General features: G+C 46.2%; 1 protein-coding gene across 4 annotated transcripts in view; it reads left to right on the top strand.

The window, feature by feature from the left end:
- LOC122946439 (tyrosine-protein kinase ZAP-70) overlaps positions 1-21,102 on the top strand; it is a 735,844-nt gene that overhangs the window by 268,608 nt on the left and 446,134 nt on the right. For 3 of the 4 annotated variants that reach the window (XM_044306080.1, XM_044306087.1, XM_044306095.1), the window contains 3 exons: positions 1,954-1,988; positions 11,595-11,643; positions 19,831-20,011. In XM_044306080.1, coding sequence (XP_044162015.1) covers positions 1,954-1,988; positions 11,595-11,643; positions 19,831-20,011 — 265 coding nt within the window. The remainder of the gene's footprint in view (positions 1-1,953; positions 1,989-11,594; positions 11,644-19,830; positions 20,012-21,102) is intronic. The other variant, XM_044306106.1, reaches the window with a different exon arrangement.

Raw genomic sequence — 21,102 nt, 5'->3', positions numbered from 1 at the left:
ACCTGTAGGCCCTCACCTACAATCTTTTACAGGGTCAGCTCACCTGCCAGCCCTCGCATATAATGTTTTACAGGGTCAGCTCACCTGCAGGGCCTCACCTACAACCTTTTAGCGGGTCAGCTCACCAGCAGGCCCTCACCTACAATCTTTTACAGGGTCAGCTTACCTGCAGGCCCTCGCATATAATGTTTTACAGGGTCAGCTCACCTGCAGGCCCTCACATATATTGTTTTACAGGGTCAGCTCACCTGCAGGCCCTCGCATATGTTTTACCGAGTCAGCTCACCTGCAGGCCCTCAGATACAATCATTAACAGGGTCAGCTCACCTGCAGTCCCTAGCATATAAAGTTTTACAGGGTGAGCTCATCTGCAGGCCCTTACCTACAACCTTTTAGAAGGTTAGCTCACCAGCTGGCCCTCACCTACAATCTTTTACAGGGTCAGGTCACCTGCAGACCCTCGCATATAATGTTTTACAGGGTCAGCTAACCTGTAGGCTTTTACCTACAATCTTTTACAGAGTCAGATCACTTTCAGGCTATCACCTACAATCTTTTGCAGGGTCAGTTCATCTGTAGGCCCTAGCATATAATACTTTAAAGGGTCAGCTCACCTGCAGACCCTCGCATATAATGTTTTACAGGGTCAGCTCACCTGCAAGCCCTCACATATAATGTTTTATAGGGGCAGCTCACCTGTAGGCCCTCACCTACAATCTTTTACAGGGTAATCTCACCTGTAGGCCCTCACCTACAATATTTTACATGGTCAGCTCACCTGTAGGCCCTTGCATATAATGTTTTACAGGGTCAGCTCACCTGCAGGCCCTCGCATACAATCTTTTACAGGGTCAGCTCAGCAGCAGGCCCTTGCTCTTAATGTTTCTGAGTGTCACCAGTAGGCCATTTAATCATCATTTTTTTCAAGGGTGTATGATGCCCTCCTATGTGTAATATAGGGTGTATTGTAGTTCCGGTTCCTTGGAATTTATGGAAGCCCTTTTACTTAGTGCATAGGCTTTATGAGTGTAGGAGTCCTACTACCTGAACAATTGTACCACAATTTGAATGATGCCCTCTATTATGTGATATACAGGTTGTATTGAAGTGCCTCTTCCTTGTGATTTTTGGCACAGGAAATATACAGGAAAGAATGTTTCCTAATAATCTTCGGTTTTGTGTGTATTAGTGTCAGTCTGTAAAAGTGGCGTACTACTCGGACAACATCGTTCCCAGCAGCAACCTGGGAATCCAAGATGCATCCAGACATCCTCCCCATGCTGTTCCCAAACCATTTCAGTGGTGTTTCCATCAATTTCTGACCTTTTCGTATTAACCAGACACCCTACCCTCTTCAGAGCAGGGGGTGCCTGGTTTAATGCTCGAGTTTCCCTATTGACTTCTATTGTGTTCGGGTGCTCGGTAGACCACCCCAGCATCCCAAGGTGTTCGACCCGAACACCCGAGCACATTGGTGCTCCATAAACACTATTCCCCACTAATGATCCTATTAGCCGCACCTGGGATCACCTCAGGCTAGGGGAAATAGACACACTGGGAGGGTGTGGACTGCTGGGTTCCACTACCAAACCTACCTACCAGTCCAAAGAAATCCAGCCCAGGACAGAATCTAAACAAACCTGTCTTAGCAAACTACACTTTGCTGAAACCACTGCAGATTTCTGTATTTCATTTATCTTGCCCAGCTGAGGATTTCACGCCTTCCAGGACTACCGTACACCTTACCACACTATGTATGTAACTATGTAATTAAGAAAATAGACCAACAGTAGAGGTATGCAACATGCAGTTCCTGCTTTAGGCTGAATCATTTTCACGGTAAAGTACTAGCAGCTGTCTGATGAAATATATGGTAATAATTGGCTGTTTTTGTTGATTATGGCACCCTGATTCATTTACTACACCTAGTTTTAATACTTTCTATTTCTACAGGATTGTGTGCCATTCCACCATCACTTCCAAAACATGTGAGTATAGTAAAACCTCTTGTTTACATGTTTTTGTGTTTTGGCCCATTCCTGTCTTTGCTTACAAATACTGACCAAATAGAGATGCATATACTTACCATGTGAAAGTGACCTATGGGTATGTTTAGACAAGCAGAATTATTGCAGATTGTCAGCAAGGATTCTGCACTGAAAATATACAACAAATTGCTGTCCAATGAGTGGGATTTTACGTAACACCATTCACAAATGGTCATTGAAAACAAAACGAAGGGTGACATCATTGGTAAAAGTGGGAAATATGTAGCAAAATCCATACATAAAACATCAGGCCTAAGATCACTTTCAAACTGCCAGTATGAGGTCAGTTTTTTCATCATTATTTGTAAGTCAAAAGCAGGGGGTGGTTATCTAGATAGGAATATTTGAAGTCTGTTTTGCTTGAGTCTGTGTTAGTGTGCTTTATTCCACATTTTTCAAATGTTGTATGATAAATTTGTATTAAATCTTATATTAGGCAATTTGCGGTCCCCAATGCACAGGCAACATCTGTGCAGCCGCCGGGATGGATCGAGACCCATTCAACTTGAATGGGTCCATGAGCCAACCGCACCGCAAAAAAATATCACAAGTTCTATTTTTTTGCGGTGCGGAGACATATACAAAAACATCACGGAAGCACTCCGTAGTGCTTCCGTGGGGTTCCGATCCATGCTTCTATTCCGCATTCAAGTGAATGGGTCCACATCCGTGATGCGGAGTGCATACAGGCCGTTGCCCGTGTATTGTGGACCCGCCATGTGCATGAGACCTAAATAGGCAAAAAGTTGCAAAATTTTTGGGAAAGGGAGTGCAAAAAGTCTATTTTGAGACGTTTTAAAGGCAGAATTAGAGAGTGCAGGCATGATAAATCAGAGCCCAGAAGTCGGTCAAAAACTCCTAGTTTTGGCTTACAAATCGTGACCAAATACTGTTTTTCATCTACATGCCGCAAGCATTAATCTCTTTTGGATGAACAAGTCAACCCAAAATAGCATGCATCACCTTTCTTCCTTCATAAAAAAAACTTTGTTTAGCTATCAGGTCAATTCAAATATGGTATTATGCCGGGATCTTGAACGTGGCTGGATATATGGGCCACACATTGAAAACATTTCCAGGTAATGGGCCATGTGCATTTCAAATATGATACATATGTCATACTCAACTCAGCTGGCCATGCCCAGGAATAATACTAAGAGCTCCCATAGTGGCGAGAACAGTGGGATGTGAGATATACAGTTGCAAGAAAAAGTATGTGAACCCTTTGGAATGTTATGGATTTCTGCACAAATTGGTCATAAAATGTGATCTGATTTTCATCTAAGTCACAACAATAGACAATCACAGTCTGCTTAAACTAATAACACACAAAGAATTAAATGTTACCATGTTTTTATTGAACACACCATGTAAACATTCACAGAGCAGGTGGAAAAAGTATGTGAACCCTTAGATTTAATAACTGGTTGAACCTCCTTTGTCAGCAATAACTTCAACCAAATGTTCCTGTGGTTTCAGATCAGACGTGCACAACGGTCAGGAGTAATTATTGACTATTCCTCTTTACAGAATTGTTTCAGTTCAGCAATATTCTTGGGATGTCTGGTGGGAATCGCTTTCTTGAGGTCATGCCACAGCATCTCAATCGGGTTAAGGTCAGGACTCTGACTGGGCCCCTCCAGAAGGTGTATTTTCTTCTGTTTAATCCATTCTGTTGTTGATTTACTTTTATGCTTTGGGTCGTTGTCCTGTTGCAACACCCATCTTCTGTTGAGCTTCAGCTGGTGGACATATGGCCTTGAGGTCTCCTGCAAAATGTATTGATAAACTTGGGAATACATTTTTCCTTCGATTATAGCAATCCGTCCAGGCCCTGATGCAGCAAAGCAGCCCCAAACCATGATGCCCCCACCACCATACTTCACAGTTTGGATGAGGTTTTGATGTTGGTGTGCTGTTCCTCTTTTTCTCCACACATAGTGTTGTGTTTCTTCCAAACAACTCAACTTTGGTTTCATCTGTCCACAGAATATTTTGCCAATACTGCTGTGGAACATCCAGGTGCAAACTGTAAACGTGCAGCAATTTTTTTTGGGGACAGCAGTGGCTTCCTCTGTGGTATCCTTGTCATGGTCTTACCTCCTTGCTGTTCTCCTTCGTTTGACATGTGCTGGCGGCCATCTTGGTTTCTGGGTTTCTTGTAGCCTCCCACCCTGCGGCTCCTCCTTCCCACTGGGAGGAGCTGGATGCCTAGCTCATATATATAGGAGGTCTGTGGCTTCAGTTCCTTGCTTGGTCCTCCTGTGCTCACATGCTTCTAAGACTGCTGTTGCTTCTGGTTCCTGATCCTGGCTTCGTCTGACTACCCTGCTGATTCCTGATCCTGGCTTCGTCTGACTACCCTGCTGATTCCTGATCCTAGCTTCGTCTGACTACCCTTCTGGTTCCTGATCCCTGGTTTCGCAAGACCCTGCTTCGGTTTAGCCATCCGTTTGGACTTTTGCCTTACAGCTTTATTTTCAATAAAGCCTTCTTATTTCCACTCATCTCTTGTTGTACGTCTGGTTCATGGTTCCATGACATTAGGACCAAGCCATGAATTCTGACGGTACAGGGCCATCCTCGCTACCTACGCTGGTTGCCAGACTTGATCAGCAGGATCACCTGTTGGGTCGGTTCGCTGTGGCGTTGCAAACCCTGCTTGAACGCACGGCTCATTTAGCTTCCGTTGCCGATGGGTCGGTTGTCGCTCCTGGGCCCGCTCCTACTGCCGCTCCGGTTGTTGCGCCAGAGTCTACCCCGACACCTGTTGCTGCGCCTGCGGTGTTTCGGGGTATGACCGGTTCTGCCCCCCTTCCACAGCGCTTTGGGGGAGAGCCAACTCAGTGCCGAGGTTTCCTTAACCAGGTGGGCATTTACTTCGAGTTGCTGCCACATGCCTTTCCTACTGAGAGATCAAAGGTGGGCTTCTTGATCTCGCTGCTCTCGGACAAGGCCTTGGCCTGGGCCAGCCCTTTATGGGAGAACAACAATCCGGTGGTTGCCGAGTTTTCTGGTTTTGTTGCTTCTCTTCGGAAGGTATTCGATGTGCCGGCTCGTGCTGCCTCTGCTGCGAAGCTCCTTATGTCCATCAGACAGGGTTCACGATCCGTAGCTGAATACGCCATTGAGTTTCGTACCCTGGCAGCAGAGGTGGGCTGGAATAATGAGGCTCTGGTCGCTGCTTTCTCTCATGGTCTCTCGGATGCCTTGAAGGATGAGGTTGCAGCTAAAGACCTACCAGTGGAGCTCGAGTCTCTTATTTCTTTCCTGATTTTGATTGACACCAGACTCAGGGAGAGACCTTCCTTTAAGGAGAGCCTGCGGAGGCCTTCTAACAGATTGGCGCCTACGTTTGCTGTCCCACCCGTGCCTCCCTCTCCTCCCACGCCTCCTGGGGATGACTTGTCTGGGGGTGAACCCATGCAGCTGGGGTTTGCTCGCCTGTCCGAGGGGGAGAGGGTACTCCGGAGACGCGAGGGCCGATGCATGTACTGTGGTCTCGGTGGGCATTTTCGGTTGGCATGGCCGAACCGTCCGGGAAACGCTCGCACCTGAGATCCTGTCGGGGGCAGATCTTGGGTGGAGTCTCCTCATCCCCGGTTTCCCGTGTTGACAAACCACTGATTACTGTTGTCCTCTCCTGGGTCGGGGGCTCGGTGACGACCCAGGCGTTGGTGGACTCTGGTGCTGGTGGTTTGTTCATTGATAGTGTGTTTGCTGCCGCCAATTCCATTCCTCTGCAGCCTCGAGGTTCCCCACTGGCTCTTGAGGCGATAGACGGCAGACCCCTTCTGCCGCCACACGTGACTCATGAGACCCTTCCAGTGGGGATGGCCATTGGTGCCGTTCACAGAGAGTCGGTCTGTCTCCAGGTTATTTCGTCTCCACACTACTCGGTGGTCTTGGGGTACCCCTGGCTCCAGAGGCATAATCCGACTTTCGATTGGAAATCGGCCGAGATCCTCTCGTGGTCACCGCAGTGTGGGGCTAGTTGCATCCATGGGCCTGTCAAGTTGCTGTGTACTTCCTCGGACTCTCTGTTGCCTCCTGAATACGAGGAGTACCGGGATGTATTCGATAAGGGGCGTGCGGTTGCCCTACCTCCGCACCGCCCATACGATTGTGCCATAGAGTTACAATCTGGTGCCGTTCCGCCTCGTGGCAAAGTCTATCCACTGTCGGTAGCGGAGAATGAGGCCATGGAGGAGTACGTGAGGGAGGCGCTTTCACGCGGACACATTCGCAAATCCTCGTCCCCGGCAGGGGCTGGATTTTTCTTTGTGAAAAAGAAGGGCGGTGAGTTGAGGCCTTGCATCGATTACAGGGGTCTCAATCGCATCACGATCAAGAACGCTTACCCGATACCCTTGATTTCCGAGCTGTTCGATCGCCTCAAAGGGGCCACGGTCTTTACCAAACTCGACCTGAGGGCGGCATATAACCTGGTAAGGATCAAGGCGGGTGATGAGTGGAAGACCGCGTTTAACACCAGGACCGGTCATTATGAATCCTTGGTTATGCCCTTTGGGTTGTGCAATGCGCCCGCAGTCTTCCAGGAATTCATCAACGATGTTTTCCGTGACCTGTTGCAGCAGTGTGTGGTGGTCTATTTGGATGACATCTTGGTATATTCTGAATCCATGGAGGCCCACATTCTGGATGTCAGACGAGTGTTGCAACGGTTACGAGAGAACAAGCTGTTCGGTAAGCTTGAGAAATGCGAATTTCACCGATCCCAGGTAACCTTCTTAGGTTACATCATTTCCGCTGAGGGGTTCTCCATGGATCCTGAGAAGGTTTCGGCTGTCTTACAGTGGCCCCAGCCCAGTGGTCTTCGTGCCCTGCAGCGCTTTTTGGGCTTCGCCAATTATTATCGGAAGTTCATCAGGGACTTTTCCATGCTAGCCAAGCCTCTCACGGATCTGACCAAGAAGGGCAGTAATCCCCAGGTCTGGCCGCCCGAGGCCATCCGAGCTTTTGAGGCTCTAAAGTCCGCCTTTGTGTCGGCTCCGATTCTGTCGCATCCCAACCCTGGGTTGCCGTTTGTCCTCGAGGTGGACGCGTCTGAGACGTGAGTAGGCGCCCTCCTGTCTCAGCGTAGAACACCAGAGGGTCCTCTGCTTCCTTGTGGGTTTTACTCCCGGAAAACAGGGAGTTATTGGCCATCGTGCAGGCCCTTAAAGAATGGAGGCACTTGCTCGAGGGCTCGGTGGTTCCGGTTCTCATCCTGACGGACCACAAGAATCTGACCTACCTCTCTGAGGCCAAGAGATTGACACCACGTCAGGCCAGATGGGCTCTGTTCTTGTCACGTTTTAATTACGTGGTCTCCTACCTACCCGGTTCCAAGAACATCAGAGCGGATGCCTTATCACGGCAGTACTCCGAGCTGTCCGGGGAGGAGTCGATTCCGACTTCGGTCATACCTCCGAATCAGATCCTGGCCGCCATTCGCACCAGCCTGACCTCTCCCCTGGGTGAGCAGATTTTGGCGGCTCAATCTGGTGCTCCCTCTGGGAGACCCAACGGCAGGTGTTTTGTGCCTGAAGAGTTGCGCACTCGGTTGTTGCGAACCTACCATAACTCCAAGGCCGCGGGGCATCCTGGAAAGAATCAGCTGTCCTGGGCTGTTTCACGTCTGTTCTGGTGGCCTTCTCTACGTTCCGACATTGCCGCATATGTAGCGGCATGCTCCGTTTGTGCCCAGAGTAAGTCCCCTCGGCACCTTCCGTTGGGCCTTTTGCAACCCATAGCCACCGGGGAGCGTCCATGGTCACACCTGGGGATGGATTTCATTGTGGACCTCCCTGCACCCCGAGGCCATACGGTCATTCTCATGATAGTGGATCGGTTTTCCAAAATGTGCCACTGTGTTCCTCTTAAGAAGTTACCCTCTGCACAAGAGTTGGCCTCGATTTTTGCCAGGGAGGTCTTCCAGTTGCACGGTTTGCCCAAGGAGATTGTGTCGGATCGGGGGAGTCAGTTTGTGTCCAGGTTCTGGCGCGCCTTTTGCTCCCAGTTGGGGATTCATCTCTCTTTCTCCTCGGCCTACCACCCTCAGTCCAATGGGGCCGCAGAACGATCCAATCAGGCCTTGGAGCAATTCCTTCGTTGCTATGTCTCCGATCACCAAGACAATTGGGTTGACCTCCTGCCTTGGGCTGAGTTTGCCAGGAACACGGCGGTGAACTCTTCCTCTGGGACGTCTCCCTTCATGGCCAATTATGGGTTCCAACCTGCCGTGTTACCGGAGGTATTCTCTCCCCAGGATATTCCGGCTGTGGAGGATCACCTTTCCGTCCTACGTGCTTCTTGGGTACAGATCCAGAGGTCCCTTGAGGTCTCTGCGCAGCGCCAGAAACTCCAGGCTGATCGCAGACGAGCGGCCGCTCCTTCCTACCAGGTCGGAGACCGCGTATGGTTGTCCACCCGCAACCTCAACCTTCGAGTGCCCACTCCCAAGCTGGCGCCTCGCTTTGTTGGTCCCTTCCGAGTGCTTCGCAGGGTAAACCCGGTAGCCTATGCCCTTGCGCTTCCTCCTGGCATGCGGATCTCCAACGTGTTTCATGTCTCCCTGTTGAAGCCACTGGTGTGTAATCGTTTCACGTCCTCGATTCCTCGGCCTCGTCCGGTCCAAGTGGGCAATCGTGAGGAGTATGAGGTGAGCAATATCCTGGACTCACGCCTGGTCCGCGGCCGGGTGCAGTTTTTGGTCCATTGGCGTGGTTATGGTCCAGAGGAGCGTTCCTGGGTTCCCGCCGCAGATGTCCATGCTCCTGCCTTGCTCCGAGCCTTCCACGCACGCTTCCCTCAGAAACCGTTCCTTACTCCGCGGAGGAGGGGCCCTTGAGGGGGAGGTACTGTCATGGTCTTACCTCCTTGCTGTTCTCCTTCGTTTGACATGTGCTGGCGGCCATCTTGGTTTCTGGGTTTCTTGTAGCCTCCCACCCTGCGGCTCCTCCTTCCCACTGGGAGGAGCTGGATGCCTAGCTCATATATATAGGAGGTCTGTGGCTTCAGTTCCTTGCTTGGTCCTCCTGTGCTCACATGCTTCTAAGACTGCTGTTGCTTCTGGTTCCTGATCCTGGCTTCGTCTGACTACCCTGCTGATTCCTGATCCTGGCTTCGTCTGACTACCCTGCTGATTCCTGATCCTGGCTTCGTCTGACTACCCTTCTGGTTCCTGATCCCTGGTTTCGCAAGACCCTGCTTCGGTTTAGCCATCCGTTTGGACTTTTGCCTTACAGCTTTATTTTCAATAAAGCCTTCTTATTTCCACTCATCTCTTGTTGTACGTCTGGTTCATGGTTCCATGACAATCCTCTCAAGAAATCCATTCTTGTTTAGTGTTTTACGTATCGTAGATTCGCTAACAGGGATGTTAGCATATGCCAGAGACTTTTGTAAGTCTTTAGCTGACACTCTAGGATTCTTCTTCACCTCATTGAGCAGTCTGCGCTGTGCTCTTGCAGTCATCTTTACAGGATGGATCTTTATAGCAGCAGTGCTGAACTTTCTCCATTTATTAACAATTTTTCTTACCGTGGACTGATGAACAGCAAGGCTTTTGGAGATATTTTAATAACCCTTTCCAGCTTTATGCAATTCAACAATTCTTAATCGTAGGTCTTCTGAGAGCTCTTTTGTGCAAGGCATCATTCACATCAGGCAATGCTTCTTGTGAAAAGCAAACCCAGAACTGTGTGTTTTTTTTTTATAGGGCAGGGCAGCTGTAACTCACACCTCCAATCTCATCTCATTGATTGGACTCCAGTTGGCTGAAACCTCACTCCAATTAGCTCTTGCATATGTCATTAGTCTAGGGGTTCACATACTTTTTCCACCTGCACTGTGAATGTTTACATGGTGTGTTCAATAAAAACATGGTCCCAGATCAGACCCCAAATTTATACAGACCCCAGACAATACCACAGATTACACAATTTGCCCACAAATTCATACAGACCCCTGATTAGACTCCAAATTTATACAGACCCCAGATTACATCCAAAATTATACCCTAAATTCATACAGATGAAACATCAGACCGCAAATTCATACAGACCGCAAATCAGACTTGCTGCCTCACCTATAACCACCACCCAACCCCTCCGTTCCCTAAATGCAGTCTTTAGAGAAGACAGAAAAAAATACTCACCTCTCCTCCTCCTCTGGACACAGCCACCACTCTGGCTCTTTAGCACAGCACTGTGTCCTGGCCCCAGTGCGTCAATGAGTCCTGATGTTAGACCATGTCAGGTCATGGTGCCCACCTACGCACACTGCATCCTAAAGCTGTATGCTGTCAGGGCATAGTGCTGCACCAGCGCCAGTTGAAGAGGACCAGAGAGTGGTAGGTGATGCCAGCACAGTGCTAGAAGTACCATACTCACTGTTCCATGGGCTTTCTATCCTGTACTAATTAATACTTCTCACAGGCCGCAAAAAGTAACTCAGGGATTGCATGTTTGAGACTCCTGTATTAGGGCTCATGCGCACGACTGTATGTTTTTTGCTGTCCGCAAAAAATATGGATGACGTCCATGTGCATTCCATATTTTGCGGAACAGAACAACTGGCCCCTAATAGAACGGTACTATCCTTGTCTGTGATGCGGTCAATAATAGTACATGTTCTATTTTTTGGCGGAATGGAACATACAGGAGAAGAATGCACACTGAGTAACTTCAGTTTTTTTTTTGCGGACTCATTGAAATGAATGGTTCCACATACAGTACGCAAAAAACACGGAACGGACACAGAAAGAAAATACGTGTGAATGAGCATCTGCCATTGGTCACAAAAGTATACAGGGAGTCCATGTAACATTATTGTTTTCAGTTAATTACCGTATATTCACTAGAAATGTGTGATTTTTTTAAAATTTGTTTCTAAAGGTAAGCCAGCTTCATTGCTGGCTTAATTTTAGACCATTTTCTACACCTAAAACAGACGTGGAAAATGATACAAAACTATAAAAACGTTGTTAACGTAGTCCCAGAGAATTGCAGAATAAGGACTCGTTCAAATGACAGTGTGAAGCCCGTGCCCTTGCTGTGGACCACAAATTGTGGTCCGCAATGCACGGGCACCGACCATAACCCAGCCGCATGGGCATAGTGGACCCATTCACTTGAATGGGTCCGCGATCCCTCCATTCCGCAAAAAGCTAGAGCATGTTCCATCTTTTTGCAGTCCGGAGGCACGGAACGGAACCCCAGGAAGCACTCCGTAGTGCAAATGCGGTTGGCAATAGGGCAACGGGCAGCACACGTTTGTGTGAACGAGCCCTAGGGCGTAATTCAGACATAGGCATATTGTTTAACATTTTTATCACGTGCGCCACATACCCTGATATTTTATATTGGCACATACAGTGGTAGGTTTAGGTGTAATGCTCTAAAAAGGATTTTCCATTTTTTCAGGCCTGGTGTTTACATTTCTTTTGATCACTTTTTAACAAAATATTCCACAGCAATAACAGGCAGTTTTGAACCAAGTGAAAATATTGACAGTTTTTTTATCTAATCTTTTTTTATCCAGAGACAACCATCAGCTAATTTTGACGGATACAGCCCTGAGCCTTTCCTTGGTAAGAACATGAGGGAACCTAAACCTAATGCATGCAGACAAAGCTGAATTAAACAAATTGGCCCATCTCGTACACAATGTCTGATAGTCCTAGAGGTGGGATCTGCAACTATTTCTAGAAAAGAGCCCGCAAAGTGAAACCTGCATGTGTGGCCGTCCTCCATTCATTTCTATGGGATAATTGAATATAGCTGAGCAGCGCAGTTAATTTCTATGGGGCTAATGGAAATAGCCAAGCCAGCGCACAATTATAGCTCCATAATTTGCAACCTTTTTATGTCACTATTGTGTCTTAAAATGAATGATAAATGCGCCCTAATCGAGTCAGTTTTATTAAGGTGTAACTATCATTTCACCTTTTTCTATTTTTTTATGTGTAGCAGCAGTCATGTTAAGTGATTTTGTAATACATCTTTTTAGGAAGAATGCACAGTGACTTATTAGGATGTAAGATTCTCTCGGCTACCAATGACCCCTTTATCACCCAACCCAATAATACTCAGAGACTTCTTGGTGTAAGGGCGTGGCAGCCGATTTATTAATAATATAAATTACAACAGTATAAAACCCTTTAATGATAAGGCTTTAACACACATAATAAAGTGCAATAACATTACAATTCGACATAAGCTAACCTACCCATCATTATAGCCTCCAATATTTTGAAGGATCCTAGAAGGCAACCCAAGCAAACTGCATACCTCAATCACCACCTCCACTTGTATTGCAACCTTCCCCTTGGCCGCACTTACCGACCCAAGGGCACCGAATCATCCAATATATAAATATATATATATACCCCTGTGGGCCTTTTAGCCTAAACAGGAGCCCCGATCCTTCTTAGAAACATAGAAACATAGAATGTGTCGGCAGATAAGAACCATTTGGCCCATCTAGTCTGCCCAATATACTAAATACTATGGATAGCCCCTGGCCCTATCTTATATGAAGGATGGCCTTATGCCTATCCCATGCATGCTTAAACTCCTTCACTGTATTTGCAGCTGCTACTTCTGCAGGAAGGCTATTCCATGCATCCACTACTCTCTCAGTAAAGTAATACTTCCTGATATTACTTTTAAACCTTTGCCCCTCTAATTTAAAACTATGTCCTCTTGTAGCAGTTTTTCTTCTTTTAAATATTCTTTCCTCTTTTACCTTGTTGATTCCCTTTATGTATTTAAAAGTTTCTATCATATCCCCTATGTCTCGTCTTTCTTCCAAGCTATACATGTTAAGTTCCTTTAATTTTTCCTGGTAAGTTTTATCCTGCAATCCATGTACCAGTTTAGTAGCTATTCTCTGAACTCTCTCCAAAGTATCAATATCCTTCTGGAGATATGGTCTCCAGTACTGCACACAATACTCCAAATGAGGTCTAACTAGTGCTCTGTAGAGCGGCATGAGCACCTCCCTCTTTCTACTGGTAATTCCTCTTGCTATACACCCAAGCATTCTGCTAGCATTTCCTGCTGCTCTGTGACATTGTCTGCCTACCTTTAAGTCTTCTGAAATAATGATCCCTAAATCCCTTTCCTCAGATACTGAGGTTAGGACTGTATCACTGATTTTATATTCTGCTCTTGGGTTTTTACGTCCCAGGTGCATTATCTTGCACTTATCAACATTAAATTTTAGTTGCCAGATTTTTGACCATTCCTCTAGTTTTCCTAAGTCCTTTTCCATTTGGTGTATTCCTCCAGGAACATCAACCCTGTTTGTATCATCAGCAAAAAGACACACCTTACCATTGAGGCCTTCTGCAATTTCGCTGATAAAGATATTAAACAATATGGGTTCCAGAACATATCCCTGAGGTACCCCACTGGTAACAAGACCTTAGTCTGAATATACTCCATTGACTACAACCCTCTGTTGCCTGTCCCTCAGCCACTGCCTAATCCATTCAACAATATGGGAGTCCAAGCCCAATGACTGCACTTTATTGATAAGCCTTCTATGTGGGACAGTATCAAAAGCCTTACTAAAGTCTAGATAAGCGATGTCTACTGCACCTCCTCCATCTATTATTTTAGTCACCCAATCAAAAAAATCAATAAGATTAGTTTGACATGATCTCCCTGAAGTAAACCCATGCTGTTTTCCATCTTTCAATCCATGGGATTTTAGATGGTCCACAATCCTCTCCTTAAGTATGGTTTCCATTAATTTCCCCACTATTGATGTCAGGCTTACTGGCCTATAATTGCCTGATTCCTCCTTACTACCTTTCTTGTGAATGAGCACAACATTTGCTAATTTCCAATCTTCTGGGACGACTCCTGTTGCCAGTGATTGGTTAAATAAATCTGTTAATGGTTTTGCTAGTTCACCGCTGAGCTCTTTTAATAGCTTTGGGTGTATCCCATCAGGCCCCTGTGACTTATTTGTATTAATTTTAGACAGTTGACTTAGAACCTCTTCCTCTGTAAAGACACATGCGTCAAAAGATTCATTAGTCTTCTTTCCTAACTGAGGTCCTTCTTCATTTTCCTTTGTAAAAACTGAACAGAAGTATTCATTGAGGCAGTCAGCTAGTTCTTTATCTTCTTCCATATACCTTCCTTCTTTAGTTTTTAATTTGGTAATTCCTTGTTTTAGTTTCCTTTTTTAATTTATGTATCTGAAGAATGCCTTATCGCCTTTTTTCCCTGACTGAGCTAATTTCTCTTCTGCCTGTGCTTTAGAAGCTCTTATAACTTGTTTGGCCTCTCTCTGCCTAATCTTATAAATTTGTCTGTCATCCTCATTTTGTTTTTTTTTATAATTCCTAAATGCTATCTTTTTGTTTTTAATTATTTTGGCCACTTCTGCTGAGTACCACAGTGGTCTCTTCCTTTTTTTGCTTTTACTGACAAGCCTAATGCAATTTTCTGTTGCCTTCAATAGTGCCACTTTTAAGTAGTCCCATTTGTCCTGGACTCCAATGAAACTGTTCCAGTCTGATAGGGACTCGTGTACCACTAATCTAATTTTTAGAAAAGTCAGTTTTTCTAAAATCTAAAACTTTTGTTTTTGTGTGGTGTGACTCAGTCACACCACACTTCTGCTTACCAAACCTCATGAGATGCACGTTCCAACATGTCGTGCACCTATTAACCCTTGTTTTGCCTCCCAGGATCCCCCTATTTCCTGCCACCAATGAACATGGGTGAAACCTCACCTTTTTGCGTCCTGCCACACCTTGAGGGCTGTCTCTAAACCTTCCTGAAGCCCCAAGGCCCACAAATCCATTCCTACATCATTTAAATGTACCCCATCAGCACGCAAGAATTGAAGCGACGCCGCCTCCAACTACCTGTGTCCTACTACCAAACCTCCTTGCCTGCGCACGAAACGCCCCACCTCTTTATTTGATTTCACTGGAGCCTTATTAATACAACCTACCGACTGCGCTAATCTCCAAGACCACCTAGCCACTATATCAGACCAAACAACCAACAAATCCGGAAACTCCATCAGCAACCTCAATAAATCCAATTTTATATCTCTGTCATGGCTGAGGATGGGGAAAATCCTCAGCCGTGCGATGCCAGAAGATGTTAGGCTGCTCGGCCAGGACGACAGGATTAGGGAGCAGGTCACCTCCTAAAGCGTCCCTAACCTGACCCTAACTCCTAGCTGCATGGGCCGACCTTTAAGGTAGGAGGACCCATGCTCAGGAACCTCGGATCCCTAACTCACCCTCCGACCGGTCCCTGGACTAGGAGTCAGAGTAAGACGGCCTGTTCCTTCTGGACACGGAGGAACAGGATCTCACTGGCCAAGCTGCAGGGAAAAGGGAACACTAACAGTCTTACAGATATGGCAGGTGAACTGAACTAGTTCCACCTACCTGCCACAGCCTTGCTAACTGGATACCTGTGCACACAGGAATCCAGATCCATAAGCTGCACCAAACAACAAAGGAAAATCCCAACTGAACATCACATAGACATCACACATAAACATGACATAAACTTAATGTGACATAAATCTTTATGTGAGATAAATGTTATGACCACAAGGGTGGCCCCCACTGGCAGGTGGAAAACACAGGAGGCTGCTCCAGCTAAGCATGGCTGAAGCAACCCTCAGACATGTGCTAAACACTGAGGCTTTATAGGCCAAGAAGCCACACCCAACAGTCAGACACACCCAGTGACTCACACACACACACTGGGAAGGGAGTTAACCCTTCCAGCACCAGGGAAGGGAAACCCAAGCTTAAAGGGAAAGTGTCCAACTCAAGAACACACTGAACACACTGTGGCTGTTGCTGCAGGCAACGACATGGGTGGCAACCATGTCCTGGGAGTCAGCCCGAAGGCTGGGACACTGCCACCACATGTACACGATACAACCAAACGTTGCCACGGGCAACCACAGTGAAGAGAATATGTCAGTGCACACCACACATAAAACAGAGTGCACACAGACATACAAAAGTGCATACATACACGCACACAACTCCAAGGCAACCGCACACACTCCTGTTGTCCGTGGCAACCGCACTTGAGGCAAACAACATTATGCCTCCAGCTGCGGTTGACACAACAACCCAAACCGCGGGCAACTGTATGCGGCTCCCAAGGAGTCACGGCCATAAGCATGGTCGTGACAATCACGAATGATATCTCTAGAACGGCGGACCCCCAAATCATTATCGCCTACGTGCAGCACCAATATATCAGGCAGCCGATCAAGAGAATAATACTCTACCCCATGAGAGCCCGCGCAAACCAATCCACCTAACTTGTAGCTCGTCCTGGTGGAAACCCAACTGACATCCATTCCGACGCACATCAGCTCGCAAAGCCCCCCCCCCCCCCCCCCGTACACATAGAAATATCCGAAAATCCATGCCAAACACGAAGAAGTCACTGAAAGCAAAGAAAACTAATTTTATGTTGGTTAATCCTCATCTCACTTGACTACCACTAGATTCACAACAGGTGGGGACGAATATACGACCGGAAACAGACCGACTTCCAGCGCCCCACCTGGCAGCCTCTGTCGCTGCACCATTCCGAAAGGAGTGTGATGCAAACTCGTTTGACGGAAAACCCGCCACCCCCAAACATTTCCTGAAAACCGTCACAAACTGGTAATGAGACAAGGTCATGCCATCCTGATGCATTAACAAAGAACCTGCGACATCTGAATAAAGAATCAAAAATTCCTCAAAACAACGCACCGAGCACAGCACAGGCCCTGCTAACGGACGCAATACTATACATACGCGTCTACCCTCTGGGTCCGTTTTTGACCTCCGTATCACACCGCAAAGCTTCCCCTCAAACACGTACATCCTCCCGCAGCAAACACCCGCCTTGCACTCTACTACTTGCAACCAATTCCAAAACCTTAAAGGCTCCAAAGAATGCCAATGAAAACGCTGTTCTAAGCTAACAAATTTTATATTCTGATGTGCACACCAACCCCACTTGTTCCCACAACACTGAAAGAAACTGGGCGACGAGAATCCTTTCTGAACACACTGCGATGATAACCTTTCAATGCCTGGCGTACCAAAAAACTCTTGGACACATCAACCAAACCACGTAATCTTAACCAAAATGCCACCGCCGCCACCCTTTTAGATGTAACTGAAAAAGATGCACCCAAACTGAATGTCAACCAGACAAAATAAACCAGTAATAACTGAAAATCCTTCACAGAATCACAACCCCTAACTGATCCACCAATCGTTCCCACTGAGACCAAACAGAAGAATACTCAGACCACATACTGTTACTCACGAACCGCCTAATCAAATCTGAAGAGACCCCAAGGCCACTCTCCAGAGCCACTTGGGACTAGGAAGCCCCTGAAAGTCCACTCCCGGCACCAATTCACGATAACGGTCCCACTGGAAACGAGAAAGAGAATCAGCAACTGAGTTATCCACACCCGGCACATGTACCACCACAAAACATGCATTCAACCGCAAACCCTGCAAAACAAAATGCTGAAGCAAGCACAACACTGGCGGCGAACTCACCGACTTCCCATTGATCGTGTGGACTACACTCAAGTTGTCACAATAAAAATGCACACTTTTATTTCATAACCAATCCCCCCACAGTTCAGTTGCTAAAACACTTGGAAACAGTTCCAACAAAGCTAAAATACTAAGAAAACCCGCCAAACGCCACTCCTCCGGCCAACGACCCATGCTCCACTGTCCTTGACAAAAAAAAACACCATAACCACAGGAACCCGAAGCATCCGTATAAAGCTTCAAATCGACGTTATAAATGGGCGCCTCCATCCACACAGAACAACCATTAAATTCCTGCAAAAAACGATCCCCAAACTTCCAAATCTGCCTTAACTTCAGCCGACAACCTAAAAAAATGTAACGGGGACATCACCCCCGCAGCCAAAGCCAACTGACAGCAAAAAATACGCCCCCAAATGCGGCAAGCGAAATTTAATTTGCCTAACACTGACTGTACTCGACGGAGCTGCACCTTCTCAACCTTGTGTAAAATGGCCACCATCCAAATCAAGTGGATTAAGGTGAGTTATATTATATTTTTTATTTTTTAAATCCCTCCAGCCCTATTGTACTATGCATTCTGCATTACGAATGCTATTATTATCCCTTATAACCATGTTATAAGGGAAAATAATAATGATCGGGTCCCCATCCCGATCGTCTCCTAGCAACCGTGAAATCGCACCGCATCCGCACTTGCTTGCGATTTTCACGCAGCCCCATTCACTTCTATGGGGTCTGCGTTGCGTGAAAAACGCAGAATATAGAACATGCTGCGATTTTCACGCAACGCACAAGTGATGCGTGAAAATCACCGCTCGTGTGCACAGCCCCATAGACATGAATGGGTCGGGATTCAGTGCGGGTGCAATACGTTCACGTCACGCTTTGCACCCGCACGGAAAACTCGTGTGAAAGGGGCCTAAAGCTGTATATACACTGAGGAATTCGGTCAGACACCTTGCTAGCTGTCACTCTGCCATACATGGGGTTTTGGTCCACCCGTCATCCTGACGGTGACCATGAACAAACCTTGGAGGGATACAGTTCAGCAGTCCTCTGACCATGCAACACCTCTTAATCTTAGCCGCCGCTGAGCTCCCCCAAAAGTTAGGTTTTACTCAGACTTGTGGTCTTCCAGCTGGGACCACATGGAGCCTCTCCAGGCTTTCTTCTCTCCCCTCTAACTGACACACTGAGGTCTGCTCTATCCCCCAGTGATTATCCCAGCTGACTTAAGCTGAGATTACCTTGGGCCAGGGGAAATACCTGTAGTGGAATAAGGGTGTGGACTGGCAGGTTACCACTGACTCTCGTACTGCATCATACACATCACCATACTATATAGCAATATGCTCAGCTACTTCTGCTCTATGATATGCTGCCTGTAGATTCATGGTGATGTGTTCCTTTTAAAGCACCCCTTTTTTTCTTGATCCGAGGCTCCGTTTTTTATTTATGATACTTTTTCCTAATATGCAAATTAGGCATTTGGTGCAAGAAGGTGTTCTGTCTTCATACACGTTCACGCAGTGTGCAGTCCAACATTCAGCATAAACCATTGCTGTCTTCCAAATAAGAGAAGACAAGAGCACCACTGTTGCTCCTGTTGCACCCAATCTATGGTCCTTTCTGCGACCAGCCTCAACCTTGCTGCTTTGTCACTGGCCCTCTCAATCAAAGCAGCAAGGGAAGTGCAACAACCTTAACAGTGATGCCTTAGTTGCTCCATATGCCTAAATTGCATATTAGAAAAAAGTATCATATGGTGCTTCAGATAATCAAAAGAAAACAGAATTTTAATTAGGTAAAGTAAAGCTATGCGCAGCTATACAAATAGTTGCAGGTGAGAGAGTCCCATTTAACTTGTTACTATCAGCTGCCAAAATTTTTATATCCATTTGACTTGTGACTGTTTTTAATTCAGTATTATCTGCAAATGATGTTCTTATATTTGTGTTATTGTGTTATCTAAGTTATGCTAGTACATGTATTAAATATGGTTCTATAAATGAGCAATTAACTTTAAGCCATATCGACTACTTTTTACATGACTACATTTTATGAATAATACAAGATCAATTGATTATTGGTAATCTTTTTTGTCTTTTTGTTTTTACAAGAAATGAGACACATTGTCACTAAAGGTCAAAAGAAACAAACAAGCTGTGTTGTAAAATCTTGTAATTTACTTTTTATTTACAGCAGGTATGAAACCTAGGATTTTACCCATGGATACCAGTGTATATGACAGTCCCTACAGTGACCCAGAAGAACTGAAGGAACGCAAGGTCTTCTTAAAAAGAGAACTTCTTCTGATAGATGAAGTAGAATTGGGCTCAGGAAATTTTGGCTGTGTTAAAAAGGGGGTTTACAAGATGAAAAAGTAAGTCTTAATACATTTAAACCTTTAACCGGCAGGGTTTTTCAAACAATTTTACTCTTTTGATTTAAAGAAATAAAATCTTAATGGGTTAATTGTTAATAAATTTGCTTTCCAGCTGCTGGGATAGCTGTGCCCACCCCCCGCCCTCCTGCAAATCATTGACACCATTCACTGTATACACAGTAAGGCCTCATGCACATGGCCGTTGCCCGGCCGCAGCCGTATTGCAGCCAGCAAATAGCGGGTCCGCAACATGCGGCCACCGGCCATGTGCTCCCCGCATCACGGATGCAGACCAATTCACTTGAATGGGTCCACAATCTGGAGCTGCAGTGCGGAACAGAGGGACGGAACCCCACGCAAGCACTACAGAGTGCTTCCGTGGGGTTTCTGTCCGTGCCTCCTCACCACAAAAAAATAGAACACAAGGTGTGGACGGATCATGGACCCATTCAATTCCCAAGACGGCCAAACAATGGCTGTGTGCATGAAGCCTAGTAGAAAGAATGGTGTCAGTCACTGACATGAGGGCAAAGGTGGTGACAGATTTCCTTTAATTATTAAGTAAAAGCTGTACTGCCATACTCTGTAGATATCTGGTACACTGTCCTGTACTTTTGCCTCTGGAATTCTTAAGCCCGAGGTTAATTCTAATATTCTCAGGGAATTACTCCGGAAGACAAGGGTGCGGATGCAGTATAGAGCCAAATGGAGTTCAGGTAATGAAGCAAAAGAGAAAAAAACAGAACAGTTACTTGGTGTTAATTCACACACAAAATAACAGAGAGCTTCACCTGACTCCTTTACTGGAATGAGTCCTCTCCTGGCCGATCGCACAGCCACATATATTTTATGTGGCAGACAATGCTGTCTTAACACCTCTTTCTGGGAAGTCTTTACCACCTACTGACTCAGTTACATATTTATTCCCAGAATTTTTGTACAATCACTCAGAATTGAGAAAGCTCGTTGGAAGAACGAGTGAAACGTTTTCAAGAAATCTACAGTACGTCCAGTTGCCTTGATTTATTCTTTACAGATATATACCATGACCTGGATAAATGAGAACCTTCACAGACAACAGCTTTTTC

The sequence above is a fragment of the Bufo gargarizans genome, chromosome 1 (assembly GCF_014858855.1).
Source record: "Bufo gargarizans isolate SCDJY-AF-19 chromosome 1, ASM1485885v1, whole genome shotgun sequence".
NCBI classification, from domain to species: Eukaryota; Metazoa; Chordata; class Amphibia; order Anura; family Bufonidae; genus Bufo; species Bufo gargarizans.
The sequence above is the reverse complement of the archived record's forward strand: the minus strand, read 5'-3'. Positions and strand labels throughout refer to the sequence as shown.